The 14,212-nt window shown below is 44.9% G+C and overlaps 1 protein-coding gene across 2 annotated transcripts in view; it reads left to right on the top strand.

Moving 5' to 3' along the window:
- LOC139407247 (ribosomal protein S6 kinase polypeptide 1) overlaps positions 1 to 8,877 on the top strand; it is a 53,534-nt gene extending 44,657 nt beyond the window's left edge. For both annotated transcript variants that reach the window (XM_071150851.1, XM_071150850.1), the window contains 3 exons: positions 358 to 440; positions 3,420 to 3,515; positions 6,817 to 8,877. In XM_071150851.1, the coding sequence (XP_071006952.1) occupies positions 358 to 440; positions 3,420 to 3,515; positions 6,817 to 6,918 (281 nt within the window). In that variant the 3' untranslated portion in view covers positions 6,919 to 8,877. The remainder of the gene's footprint in view (positions 1 to 357; positions 441 to 3,419; positions 3,516 to 6,816) is intronic.
- Positions 8,878 to 14,212: the final 5,335 nt, after the last annotated feature.

Raw genomic sequence — 14,212 nt, 5'->3', positions numbered from 1 at the left:
TGTGTGTGTGTTTCTGAGGGTGTTTGTGCGCTTTTCACATTTTTTTTGTGTGTGAGGTCAGGTCATGCAGATGGTGTGAAGTTGCAGCACAGACGGTTTCCTCAATTTGACTGCTTTTTTATTATGCAAATCACCCCTTTACGAGACACACACACACACACATTTGGCTCCTCACTGGTTTGTGTGTGTTTAATATGTTAATTAAATAAAATATTAAGTCATTGTCATTTCATAGTGTTATTATGTGGTATTCTAATTTTGGGATAGTGAATTTAAAGGAATTGCGCTAATCACAAGTCAGACCTGATGTTTTGTCAGCTACATGTCATATTATCGCTTCTCTCTCCTTTGTTGTAGAGGTGGGCGGTATCAGCGAGGAGACTGCAGCGTGTGATTGGTGGAGTTTGGGAGCCATCTTGTTTGAGCTGCTCATAGGCAAGGTAAGAGGACAAATGGCATCAGTGTGGCTGTGTGTTAGATGGATGCCTGTGTGTGTGTGCGGGGGCAGTGAAGACATCTGTGTGGTGGTATATGTTGGCTCTCGCTGGCCATCGCTCTCGCTGTGCCAGGGTGGACATGTGACTATCTCTGTCAGGTGTGTGTGTGGAAGGTGTTTTGTGGTGTCTGTGTGTAGGTGCATCTTGGCTCTTCCCTCCTCTCCCTGGCTGGCTAGCTGTGCCAGGGTGGATGTGGGTGTGTGTATACATACATGCATGCATACATACATACATACATACATACATACATACATGCCTGTGTGTATCTGTTGTTTGTGTGTTTGGAGGTGTCTGTGTGTAGTTGCGTCTTGGCTCCCGTCTCTCCCCCTGGTTCTCGGCTGGTGCCAGGGGCAGCGGTGTGACTTTCTCCCCCAGCCTGGGCTCCATCTGCTGGGGCAGGGGGTCACCTCTCCCTGGGCCCTCTCCTGGCTCTCTGTCCCTGGATCAGGGCTGGGATGGAAGAGCAAGCCAGCTCTCATGACTCCTTGGGCTGAGCTGACTGACCTTAGATCAGTATAGAGGTGGGAGAACAGAGCAGATCTCTTGGTAATGTACTGCTGTGGCTGTTCCTGGGTCAGGGGTAGATGAGGACTGGTGAGGAGGGAGATATCACTGTCTTCGAGAACACAGACACACTCGTGACAGGTCCAGAACACTCCTCAAACTTTTAATTGTCCTTATATTTGAATAAATCCTAACTGACTGCCAGTGGCGTAGTTTCATCTGAACGATCTTTAGTTCCCATCACTAGATGAAACAGATGAAACGGACAGCCAGGTTGTAAGTTTGTTTTAACATTGTGAATACATTTACTGGCAGAACTTCAACAAACCCACAGATTTCTCTTTTGAGGATTTTAGTTGAGGTATATTACACACACACACACACACACACAGGCGCTCTTGATCCTTGCACACACACACACACACACACACACACACACACACACACACACACAGGAGCTCTTGATCCTTGCAGGATAAGATTTTGCCCAGGGCGATCTTGACTGTTGCTGGGATCTGAGCCATATCTCCTGCAGCATGTGTTGGAAAAAAGCAACCGATCTAACTGATGAACTAACAGGGTTTTTCCATGCTAATCTCACATGCGCGCGCACACACACACACAAACGACTGTATAAAGGGAAGCACACATACAAATATTTTATACTGAAAAGAATATATAAACAACAGTCAACGGAGTTACAGTTCATATAAGATTATCAGTCCTTTGAAATAAATTCATTAGGCCCTAATCTATGGATTTCCCTTGACTGGGAATATAGATATGCATCTGTTGGTAACAGATACCTTAAAAAAATATATTAAGGTAGGGGCTTAGATCAGAAAACCACTCAGCCATTTGCCTAATGCTGCGCCACGTGTCTTCTTCACATAGTTTTTTTTATTGTGGCCTGTGGAACATAGTCTCACCCCTCTTCAATGGCTGTGCGAAGTTGCTGGATATAGGCGGGAACTGGAACACGCTGTAGTACACGTCAATCCAGAGCATCCCGAACATGCTCAATGGGTGACATGTCTGGTGAATATGCAGGCCATGGAAGAACTGGGTCATTTTTCAGTTTCCAGGAATTGTGTACAGATCCTTGCGACATGGAGACGTGCATTATCATGCTGAAACATGAAGTGATGGTGGAGGATGAATGGCACGACAATGGGCCTCAGGATCTCGTCGCGGTATCTCTGTGCATTCAAACTGCCATCAATAAAATGCAATTGTGTTCATTGTCCGTAGCTTATGCCTGCCCATATCATAGTGCCCCATGAGGGCGGTGGAGTTATGTTCACATCAGCAAACCGCTCGCCCACATGACGCCATACACTGACGGGTCTGCGGTTGTGAGGCCGGTTGGACGTACTGCCAAATTCTCTTATTAAATTATCTGTCAACAGCTCTGGTGGACATTCCTGCAGTCATCATGCCAATTGCACGCCCCCTCAACTTCAGACATCTGTGGCATTGTGTTGTGTGACACAATTGCACATTTTAGAGTGGCCTTTTATTTTACCCAGCACAAGGTACACCTGTGTAATGATCATGCTGTTTAATCAGTTTATTGATATGCCACACCTGTCAGGTGGATGGATTATGCTCACTAACAGGGATGTTAACAAATTTGTGCAATTTGTGCACAACATTTCAGAAATAAGCTTTGTGCTCATGGAACATTTCTGGTCTCTTATTTCAGCTCATAAAACATGGGACCAACACTTGTTGTGGTTATAGTTTTGTTCAGTGTATTTACTTGGCTTGTGTTTTTCAACATTTGGGCTGCGCTGGGCTTTTAAGTAAAATCTCAAGGGCTTGTTGTAACACAGTAATTACGACTACCTGTGGTGTAGGTGCACACACACCCAATTACATTACCACCTGCCTGTTTCCCTTTGTAATGCATGTTTATAGTGACTTCAACAGAATAACTGTCTGTCTGAGTTCCCCCTTCCATCTCTTCCACTAACCTCTCCCCATGTGAAAAACAACCTTTTCCATTAGGTCACAAGGAAGAGCAACAGCCCAGTGAAATCACACTGATATTATCTCTGCTATGATCAGTATTATTTCAGGTGTTTTCTCCCTCTCTCTTGTCTTCTGTTTATCCAGTCAGCTTTTCTCCTGTAGTGGCCTCCACAGGCCTGGGGTCTGTCTCTGTCTGCCTCTGTGGCAGCTTCACACAGACAGTAGCCGACACATGAACAGTTGTAGTGACGGAAACAGATAAATAAACTGTGGTTTGTCTGATGTGTATCTGAGACCGTGGAGGTTGATCCAGGCTGGATAACATTTCACCGTCTGAATGACACCGAGCTAGAATAATATGATCCGACCGGGTGTCAAATAAATGCATGTAATTGTGTGCGCATGTTTTTGATGTGCATAATGTGCGTTTCTCTTCCTCCCCAGTCTCTGCTGCAGTGCCACCCAGCTGGTATCAGTCGCCACACGGCCCTCAACGTCCCTGAGTTTGTATCTGAGGAGGCCATGTCGCTACTGGTGGAGGTCAGTACTCTTCTGTTCTATAATACACATTGTGGCTCCTCCTCCTGTTGACTACTCATCTGTCTATAATACACATTGTGGCGGCTCCTCCTGTTGACTACTCATCACTTCTGTTCTATAATACACATTGTGGCTCCTCCTCCTGTTGACTACTCATCTGTCTATAATACACATTGTGGCGGCTCCTCCTGTTGACTACTCATCACTTCTGTTCTATAATACACATTGTGGCTCCTCCTCCTGTTGACTACTCATCTGTCTATAATACACATTGTGGCGGCTCCTCCTGTTTACTACTCATCTCTTCTGTTCTATAATACACATTGTGGCTCCTCCTCCTGTTGACTACTCATCTGTCTATAATACACATTGTGGCGGCTCCTCGTGTTGACTACTCATCTCTTCTGTTCTATAATACACTTTGTGGCTCCTCCTCCTGTTGACTACTCATCTCTTCTGTTTTAAAATACACATTCTGGCTCCTCCTCCTGTTGACTACTCATCTCTTCTGTTCTATAATATACTTTGTGGCTCCTCCTCCTGTTGACTACTCATCTCTTCTGTTTTAAAATACACATTCTGGCTCCTCCTCCTGTTGACTACTCATCTCTTCTATTCTCCTCTGTACTGATAAGTACTTCATGTACTAAAGTAAACACAGACCTCTCGCACTGTGTATAAATACATCCTATATTTAACGTAGCTCGCACTAGGCTAAAGTTCCCTTGCTAATTCCTCATTCCGATGTTTAATATAAACTGGGTAGCATTCATACTGCTCCTGTCGATCTATCTAATACAGCGTGTGTGATGCGTTATAATAAAAAGTCACAATTGGTACCCCGTAATTGCAAAGACACCATCTAATGACAGTCAGACTGACATTTTGATTGGCTCATGCCCGGGTTTAATAATGGATTACTATGGAATGTCCTATGGTGTGATGATAGGCATGGAGAACAGCCATTACACACATTTTAAAACTGTTGTCTTTATGTCACAAATACATTATCTAATGAATGCATAGATGCTATAATGATTGAGCTGATGAATTACATGGCAGATGTGCGATTTCACACCAATGGGAGCGGAAAATATTTGTATCTCGTATTGTTCTGGCAATTCTCACATAGAAACTTCATTGGGAGGAAGGATGTCTGTAATGCTTTTAACAAAATGCTTTTATGAAATGCTTTTCATGAGTTTAATTTTTTTGAAAATCATGATGACAGTGGCAATTTTTGGCCCTTTTCAGACCTATGCCCTCTGTAAGACCTTATGATCTGTGAACCGTACATGATACAGACAACATCTTGGAGTATAATGACAGCAAGATGTCTGTATCATGTACGGTTCACGGATCATAGGGTCTTACAGGAGGTATGTTTCGGTCTGAAAAGGGCCTAAAATGGCTACTTTCATCATTAGAAAAAAAAAAATATATATACACTGCTCAAAAAAATAAAGGGAACACTTAAACAACACAATGTAACTCCAAGTCAATCACACTTCTGTGAAATCAAACTGTCCACTTAGGAAGCAACACTGATTGACAATAAATTTCACATGCTGTTGTGCAAATGGAATTGACAACAGGTGGAAATTATAGGCAATTAGCAAGACACCCCCAATAAAGGAGTGGTTCTGCAGGTGGTGACCACAGACCACTTCTCAGTTCCTATTCTTCCTGGCTGATGTTTTGGTCACTTTTGATTGCTGACGGTGCTTTCACTCTAGTGGTAGCATGAGACGGAGTCTACAACCCACACAAGTGTCTCAGGTAGTGCAGCTCATCCAGGATGGCACATCAATGCGAGCTGTGGCAGGAAGGTTTGCTGTGTCTGTCAGCGTAGTGTCCAGAGCATGGAGGCGCTACCAGGAGACAGGCCAGTACATCAGGAGACGTGGAGGAGGCCGTAGGAGGGCAACAACCCAGCAGCAGGACCGCTACCTCCGCCTTTGTGCAAGGAGGAGAAGGAGTAGCACTGCCAGAGCTCTGCAAAATGACCTCCAGCAGGCCACAAATGTGTATGTGTCTGCTCAAACGGTCAGAAACAGACTCCATGAGGGTGGTATGAGGGCCCGACATCCACAGCCCAACACCGTGCAGGACGTTTGGCATTTGCCAGAGAACACCAAGATTGGCAAATGTGTCACTGGCCCCCTGTGCTCTTCACAGATGAAAGCAGGTTCACACTGAGCACATGTGACAGACATGACAGAGTCTGGAAATGCCGTGGAGAACGTTCTGCTGCCTGCAACATCCTCCAGCATGACCGGTTTGGCAGTGGGTCAGTCATGGTGTGGAGTGGCATTTCTTTGGGGGGCCGCACAGCCCTCCATGTGCTCGCCAGAGGTAGCCTGACTGCCATTAGGTACCGAGATGAGATCCTCAGACCACTTGTGAGACCATATGCTGGTGCGGTTGGCCCTGGGTTCCTCCTAATGCAAGACAGTGCTAGACCTCATGTGGCTGGAGTGTGTCAGCAGTTCCTGCAAGAGGAAGGCATTGATGCTATGGACTGGCCCGCCTGTTCCCCGGACCTGAATCCAATTGAGCACATCTGGGACATCATGTCTCGCGCCATCCACCAACGCCACGTTGCACCACAGACTGTCCAGGAGTTGGCAGATGCTTTAGTCCAGGTCTGGGAGGAGATCTCTCAGGAGACCATCCGCCACCTCATCAGGAGCATGCCCAGGCGTTGTAGGGAGGTCATACAGGCACGTGGAGGCCACACACACTACTGAGCCTAATCTTAACTTGTTTTAAGGACAACACATCAAAGTTGGATCAGCCTGTAGTGTGGTTTTCCACTTTCATTTTGAGTGTGACTCCAAATCCAGACCGCCATGGGTTGCTAAATTTGATTTCCATTGATAATTTGTGTGATTTTGTTGTCAGCACATTCAACTATGTAAAGAAAAAAGTATTTAATAAGAATATTTCATTCATTCAGATCTAGGATGTGTTATTTTAGTGTTCCCTTTATTTTTATGAGCAGTGTATATATATACACACACACACACACAAATGTAAAAAGCATGTCAAACAAGTTTCTATGTGAGTTTTTCCAGAACAATCTAAGATACCAAAAATGTTTTCTGTTCATGCTGGCGTGGAATCAACCAGATGTATATTATGTGTGCATGTTATATGACCTGTTTTAGATCAGGAAAGCTCTCTTCACTGATTTTCACTTTGCTTAGTTTGCTATGCAATCAGTGAGATATCAGCGAAATAGTTTGTCCTCCACCTCTTGAGTGTTAATAGCGCTTGTTTTTATATTTTGTGGGTGTAGCTTCTCCAGTTCAACCCCATAGAGAGGCTGGGGGCGGGGGTGGCAGGAGCAGAGGACATCAAATCACATCCCTTCTTTGGCCGAGTGGACTGGCCCAAATAAGCCCTGTGCATTGTGGGACGGTGGAGGTCAGAAATGAATGCTGTGGGCGGATCGAGCTGCTGACAGGGTGGGCACAAACACACACACACACAGACACAGAGACCCAGACGTGGCCAGTGTCAACAAGTGAACTCTTGTTGGGGAGTTGGACATATCGTCTACACACCCACCATGTTACTCTCACTGACGTTCTCTTTATCCTCACGTTGAGCAGCTTAGACTGTTGAGACATGATGCATGTGGTGCAATAAACTAACTAGTCCTTTTATGGAAGGGTGGTTCACAAAGTCAATTAAACTTTTTCTTATTTCAACAAGACAACCAACGGTCTTCTGACATTTCACAGTCCATATACATTCCCCTGTATTGATAGGTTGCATACTGTTTTCTCCGACCTAAAATTGTAGATGCCCTCCTCTTGGCCGCAGAGCCAAAATGTTGCTGTTTCAAAGCTTAATATCCTGCAATTCTACACTTTGCCTTGGGGCGGACTGAAAATGTTACTGTTTTAAAACTAATATCCTGCAATTCTACACTTTTACTACAATTCTACACATAATTAAACACATTTTGCTGTGGGGCGGTGAGAACATTTTTGACTTTTTAAAGCTAGTTTCCTGCAATTCTACACATTTTGTCATAGCATTAGAACACGGCATAAGCCATTTGAGTGACTCAAACATAACATCTATGGGGCCCCATGCCCTTTTTGACTTTTAGATTCTCCCAGACTGTCTAGTTTTTGTTTTGGTGATTGTTATCTTATTTTAAAACATATAGCTCTTAGCTTTTCTACCTACTTTTATATCTGGTTTTAGTCGTTTCCGTTTACACTGAAAACATTTGATCCTGAAAGTTATTTGAATTTTTGCATATAAAAAAAAACTACATATTTTTGGGAGTGTTGACAACGATTGGCCAATGCTAAATTAATATAGGGGAAACACTGGCATTGTACTCGGGAGATGCATTGTATAACAGTTGCCATGGTTGAACAATGGTTGAATGAAGGGGGAATATTGGTTGGATTATGGTTGAGTAATGTTTTTTTAGGGTTGTCTGAATGGTATAGTCGAAGGTGCGTGTTTTTTTTACCCAGAGAAACCCACTGTACTGTACATCAGTGTTTTTCTGTGCATTTGATAATATATTATATATCATATTTAATGAAAAGACAACTATTATAGATTCAATAATTTATGTTCATGCATTGATCTCGTCATGTCCATTGTCATATAGCCTAAAACTCCCCATCTTGTGTGTTGTCAAGGTAACTTGTAATGTCATTTATATTCATCTGTCTCACACCCAATCCTAATTCTCATTGGTGTCCACTTCTACTCTGACCAATACCTACTACTTTCAATCACTCACTTCTTCTACACAATTTTTTTACAATGAATGTAGAGATCCCATCGGATGACCTAACAGACTCCGCCTATTACAAGTCCCACTGTATGCTGCCTACCTTGTTAAAATGGCAGAACACTGTCATCCCCAATGTAACTCCTGCGCATCACATACTGCCTCCTGCGCATCCCATCGCATACTGCCTGTAACTAACCACAGATCTAGGATCAGCTTACACTAACCTAATATAACCATAAACTTCTCAGAGGAAAAACTGATTATAGACCAGTACTTGGGGACACCTTGATGATTTGAAAATCCCTATTCAAACCTGATTAATTCCTCTATTTTGTTCTGGCTCTCTGGTTAATTGATTGACTAACGACATGGCATGGACCTAGCAGTTAGCCGTACACTTAGTCACTATCCATGTCCTACAATGACCTATTCTCTGAGATGCCAAACACTACCAGTGAGAGATGTATGTGTGCCTGCAATAGTTGGTTTTCTATGTTTCTTACTGTGTCTAGCTATTCTCACTTACACATGTTTTATGTATTAGTCTGTCCTCTCTGGAATACAACTTAATAAACACACATCTGGATCATCTATCAGTGGTGGGATCTGCTTCTTAGGCCTGTATGTGTGGATTTCACTGGGTGTGTGTTTTGTAGTGGACAAGTGGTTTTAGTCAGTGGGTTATCATCTGCCATTTGTACTCAGTTCATGGTGGATCTGCCGGGTGTGTGTTTCTGGGGATACAGTCCCTCTCTCTGATCAGTAGGAGTGATGACACTCCTAAAGAGCTGCTGTCAGTCCTGTTGAGTATCACCCTGACCCTGATAGAAGCCAACACACACACACACACACACACACAAGTAAGGAGTTTTTAGCATTGCCAGTGTATCAGGTTCAGTGACTCTAGTTCCTGGCTGTGCCTTAGTAAGAACTGATTATGGGCTGAATGGCTGGTTAATATCAAGACCTGACTCATTAGTTACACACAGGGTAAGAGGTTCACTCCATCGCACTGACCACTACGTGTGTGTGTGTGTGTGTGTGTGTGTGTGTGTGTGTGTGTGTGTGTGTGTGTGTGAGAGAGAAAGAGACTGTAAAGGAATTATCCACTGCTCACACAAGTCTCAGACTATAGTCCCTTTTCCAGTTGGGACACAATCCACCAAGTGTATCAAGCCTTTCCAGGTTTGATGTCTTCAAAGGAGGGAAATTATGTTCCTTACAGTGCTACATGTCTCACCTTATGGACCTTATTGCTATCCTATGGTGTTTTCATGTTGTACAGCATAGTTTGTTGAACTGTCCTGCCCTTGGAACATTCTAGAATCCTCTCAAAGCCGCCTTGCCCTGGGAACAATGGCTCCTCACACACAAAGGACCCTGATGCCAGTGTGCGTGTGTGCGTGCCACAGGGAAGGACTCATCTAGTCAGGGGCTAGATTAAGAGGACATGCCAAGGTCCTCCCATGATGCAACAGAATGCTATCAGCTCAAGCCTCAGAGCAGAGCGCCACCAAGACCTGCAGGGAGGAGATCAACCTCTGATCCCCAGCAACTTACTGTTCCACTCATCCCTCTCTTCCTCTCTCTCTCTTTGTCTTTCTCTCCCTCTATCCATCTCTCGCTCACTATCTGGCATCCACTGTTCTTCTGTCCTACACCCTGGCATCCTCTCCTTTTTGTATGTAACTCCCTTCTGGTGTCCTCTCTCTCTCTCCCATACACGCATGCAGCCAATTGGCTTGCCCTCTGCGTCATACTGCTGGTGGTCAGGTTTTGTTTTTGTCTTTGGTGGTTTGACTTTCCTCCACAAAGCACAGGAGGACTCCAAATAGCCCAGGGTGGGACACACAGCTGAAGAGTTCTGCCGCTTACGATCCCCGGGCATCTTCTCCAGCTTCTGTCAGAGCCATGATGTTATAATGAAGAGACGCAAAGCTTTTAGTAATAATAATAAAAAAATGAATTTATTTAACTTGTGTAGCGCTATTCATTATTATTCAGAATAATCTCAAAGCATGTTAAAAGCAGCCAGACAACATACCTGCCTTTCTGACAGTCACCTCCTCCAGAAGTCCCTCCTCCGTAGGTACTGGTGCTCCATTGATGAACATTTGGTGATGCTACTGCTGCTGAAAAGTGCACACAAAGTACCCCCATCACCCCATGTACCCCCATCCACCCCATCACACTCACACCGACTTCCACCTCTTGGGATATATGCTACACTGTCAGAGTAGTGATATGAGGAAGGATGCAGGGGCTCTACAGGACTACAATAGAAAGGGTTGAGGTTAGGCACCAAGTGTGTAGTAACAGGTGTTCCACTGCCTCATTCCCCTGTTTCACGATAACAATGACAGGACAGGGTCAAGACTGCAATATTTGGCCCAATCACAGATCTAGGATCAGATAACATGACCTTGATCTTAATTGTTAACTGCACTTCAGGGTAGCATCTTACATTGGGGCACAGGGACATGTTGGGCACGTTGTGACCCTGTGACAATTCCTTAGCCTCGCGGTGTAGATCACTAGTTACTCCCGGAGACAATTTCACAAGGTCAAAGGGAGTTCAGCGTAAACATTACAGGTCATCGTTGTTAGCAATTATAGGAATGTTGGGTGTAGAATACTTTATAGATATATTATTTGACCTTTGAACCTATGATACTTATACAGGCCATACTTTGTAACCCGAAAATATAAATCATACTATTGGTTATTGCATAAGCACACAATTGAATACATTTTTTTCTGAACATTATTGTATTCTACTTTACATGCATACATAGGCCAATTAAAACACACCTTGCAGGACTGCTTTTTTTCAGGTTGTGCATGAGAGAGAACAAGAGACTAACCCTAGGAGATATCTCTGCTCTCTTCAAGCTGAGTTACACCATGGTACTCTGTGAAACGTCCTCTAACTACTCCAGGTAGACCGGGCGGTTTTCTCCCTGAGCGCTGGTTATTCTACCTCACCTTCTGTGTCACATTGAATATGCAGACGGAGGACTTTATATAATACTATATCCATCCGTGAGTCATATGGACTGAGTCAGATGTTAAGGAAGTCTCAACTGGCTCCCAAAACACGTGTCACAAGTAATCTCTCCCCCTAGACCTGAGGTGTCTCCTTTTGTTGTTGTGGCAGTGTGTGTGATGAGTGTGGAGCACTCTCCGGTGTGTTTAGGCATGCCGTTAGCGTCCCAGTAACATAGCATTAGCTTCCCGGTCAACTCAATGGCCCGGCGCTGTCTCAACAGCTTGCTCACGCTCCGATACACACACCTTCTGTGGCTCTGCAGCACCGCTCATTAGTCCTCCTCTCCTCCTTTATCTCCTCTCTCTCTTTCTGCCTCTCTCCTTTCTGCTCTCGCTCCAGGCCAGGGCTGAGGAGGCCGCAGCAGGGCCCGTGTTAGCACTTCCTCCCCCCTCTCTGTGTCATTGTCGCCGGGCACGGCTCAGAGGCACGGGTCCTTGACTTCCAGAGACAGCCAGAATGAGAGAGAGAAAAAGGGAGGCAGACAGAGTGCCATCAGATCACTTTCCCCTCCGTGTCTTGGGCTGTCGCGGGTGCCGCAGGCTTCCTGGAGGGGAATGTGACGCCTGTTAAGGAGCTGCATTCCCAGGAAGGCGGGCTGGGAGCGACACAGCGCTAATCTGTGATTCTCCGAGGGGAACTCTTCCTGGCGCCGAGACGCATTCTGTCACTGCACCGCCGGGGCCCCAGACCACATCTAGGAGGAGAGGAGAGGGGGAAGAAAAGGAGATAGGGTAGTTAAGCTGATGGCACCTCTCAAAAACAAAGGGGGATGGAAGGGGGGATATAGGGAGATAAGTGGGGGAGATGAGGGAGGTTATAAAGGAAGGCAGGTGACATCTTTCGCATTCTGTGCATGGAGGGGGAGGTTAGAGAGGAGGGAGGTGATGAGGGTGTCTGGTGGGTGGGGGAGGAGGTTGGAGGGAGGAGATGAGGGTGTCTGGTGGGTGGGGAAGGAGGTTGAGGGTGTCTGGTGGGTGGGTTAGGAGGTTAGAAGAGAGCGGAAGAGGTTAGAGGCTGGTATAGGCGGGAGTGAGAAAGGTAGAACCTGGGGGAGTTGGGAGGCTGAGCGGAGAGGGCAAGAGTGGGTTGGTGGGGGCGAGTTGCGTCTGTGGGCAGGAGGTGGGGGTTAGAGGGCAGTCGTGAGGGGGTTCTTGAGGGAACACGGAGGTTCCTTGGTGCTCTGACACCTTATGGCATGGCCTGGAGGGAAACAGATGCTGCCAGCCTTGAGTAGGGCACAGATGAGACTGTTTAGAAGGGGAGGACGTGCCTTGTCTTACCAAGGAAGGCGAGAGAGTGTGTGTGATTATAATGCCCTTCAAAAGAAACATGGCTAAAACAAACCACAGTGACATACAGTAGGATTTTTGATGAGGAAATAATCACTTCCCAATATGTACATCTGTTAGCACTTTTTAGAGCATGATGTTGCAAAAGATTGAAGATGTGAGCTTGAGAGAATGAGTCACAAAGGTTATTTAGGTAATAATGAGCCAAAGTTCAGAATTTGAAATGTGATCCCTGCGTTACTTAAGTAGTTTAGGACTGTAGTTTCCAAGCCCACATGCCTACTGTCACTCTCAAAAGCTGCTGTATATTACCGAAGCTGCTCTAAGTATTTCTCTGTAAGTAATACATCCCCTAGTTACCTTCCTCTTCCGAGCCTGAGTGAGTAGCTGAGGTGTGTGTGTGTGTGTGTGTGCGCACGCGCTTGTGTGAATTGTGTCTCACATTAGCCTTTTTCCATTAAAGCAATTTCACCGCCCATTGTATTCCTGAAGAGGACCTGGGAAGTCACTAATGGTGTCTCACACACACACACGCAGACACAGACACACACACCTCTCACGGCATGCTATCATCACCTGTCACCTGATTGCTGTGTAAAACACACACATTAGCATTGAATGAGACACATTATCACTCCTGATTATGTGACGCTAAGAGGTTTCATACAAAAAAAGACCTCACACCTTCCCTCAACAATGCCTGGCGTTACTGAGATAAATGCATGTTCCAGAAAAGCTCTGGCACTCCAGAAGCCTGGAGACTGTGGTAATGGTTTTAATGGCCTCTTGTTATTCACATTCATTACAGGCAATTTTATTATCAACGCTAATATAAATATTGACGTTAACATATCATTGTACATGTCACTATTTAAATAATTCCCGTAAAATAAAACAAAGAATGTAATGCATTGCTATTATATATGTACAGTATGTACAGTTCAAAAGTTTGGACACACCTACTCATTCAAGGGTTTTTTTTTATTTTTGCTATTTTCTACGTTATAGAATCATAGTGAAGACATCAGAACTATGAAATAGCACATTGAATTATGTAGTAACCAAAAAAGTGTTTAACAAATTAAAATATATTTTAGATTCTTCAAATTAGCCACCCTTTGCCTTGATGACAGCTTTGCACACGCTTGGCATTCTCTCAACCAGCTTCACCTGGAATACTTTTCCAACAGTCTTGAAGGAGTTCCATGTATTGAGCACTTGTTGACTGCTTTTCCTTCACTTTGCAGTCCAACGCATCACAAACCATCTCAATTGGGTTTAGGTCTGGTGATTGTGGAGGCCAGGTCATCTGATGCAGCACTCCATCACGCTCCTTCTTGGTCAAATAGCCGTTACACAGTCTGGGGGTGTGTTGGGTCATTGTCCTGTTGAAAAACAAATGATAGTCCCACTAAGCGCAAACCAGATGGGATGGCGTATCACTGCAGAATGCTGTGGTAGCCATGCTGGTTTAGTGTGCCTTGAATTCTAAATAAATCACAGACAGTGTCACCAGCAAAGCACCCCACACCATCACAACTACTCCTCCATGCTTCACAGTGGGAACCACACACGCGGAGATCATCTG

The sequence above is a fragment of the Oncorhynchus clarkii genome, chromosome 4 (assembly GCF_045791955.1).
Source record: "Oncorhynchus clarkii lewisi isolate Uvic-CL-2024 chromosome 4, UVic_Ocla_1.0, whole genome shotgun sequence".
Taxonomy (NCBI): Eukaryota; Metazoa; Chordata; class Actinopteri; order Salmoniformes; family Salmonidae; genus Oncorhynchus; species Oncorhynchus clarkii.
Note: the sequence above shows the minus strand (reverse complement) of the source record. Positions and strands in the feature narration are given on the sequence as shown.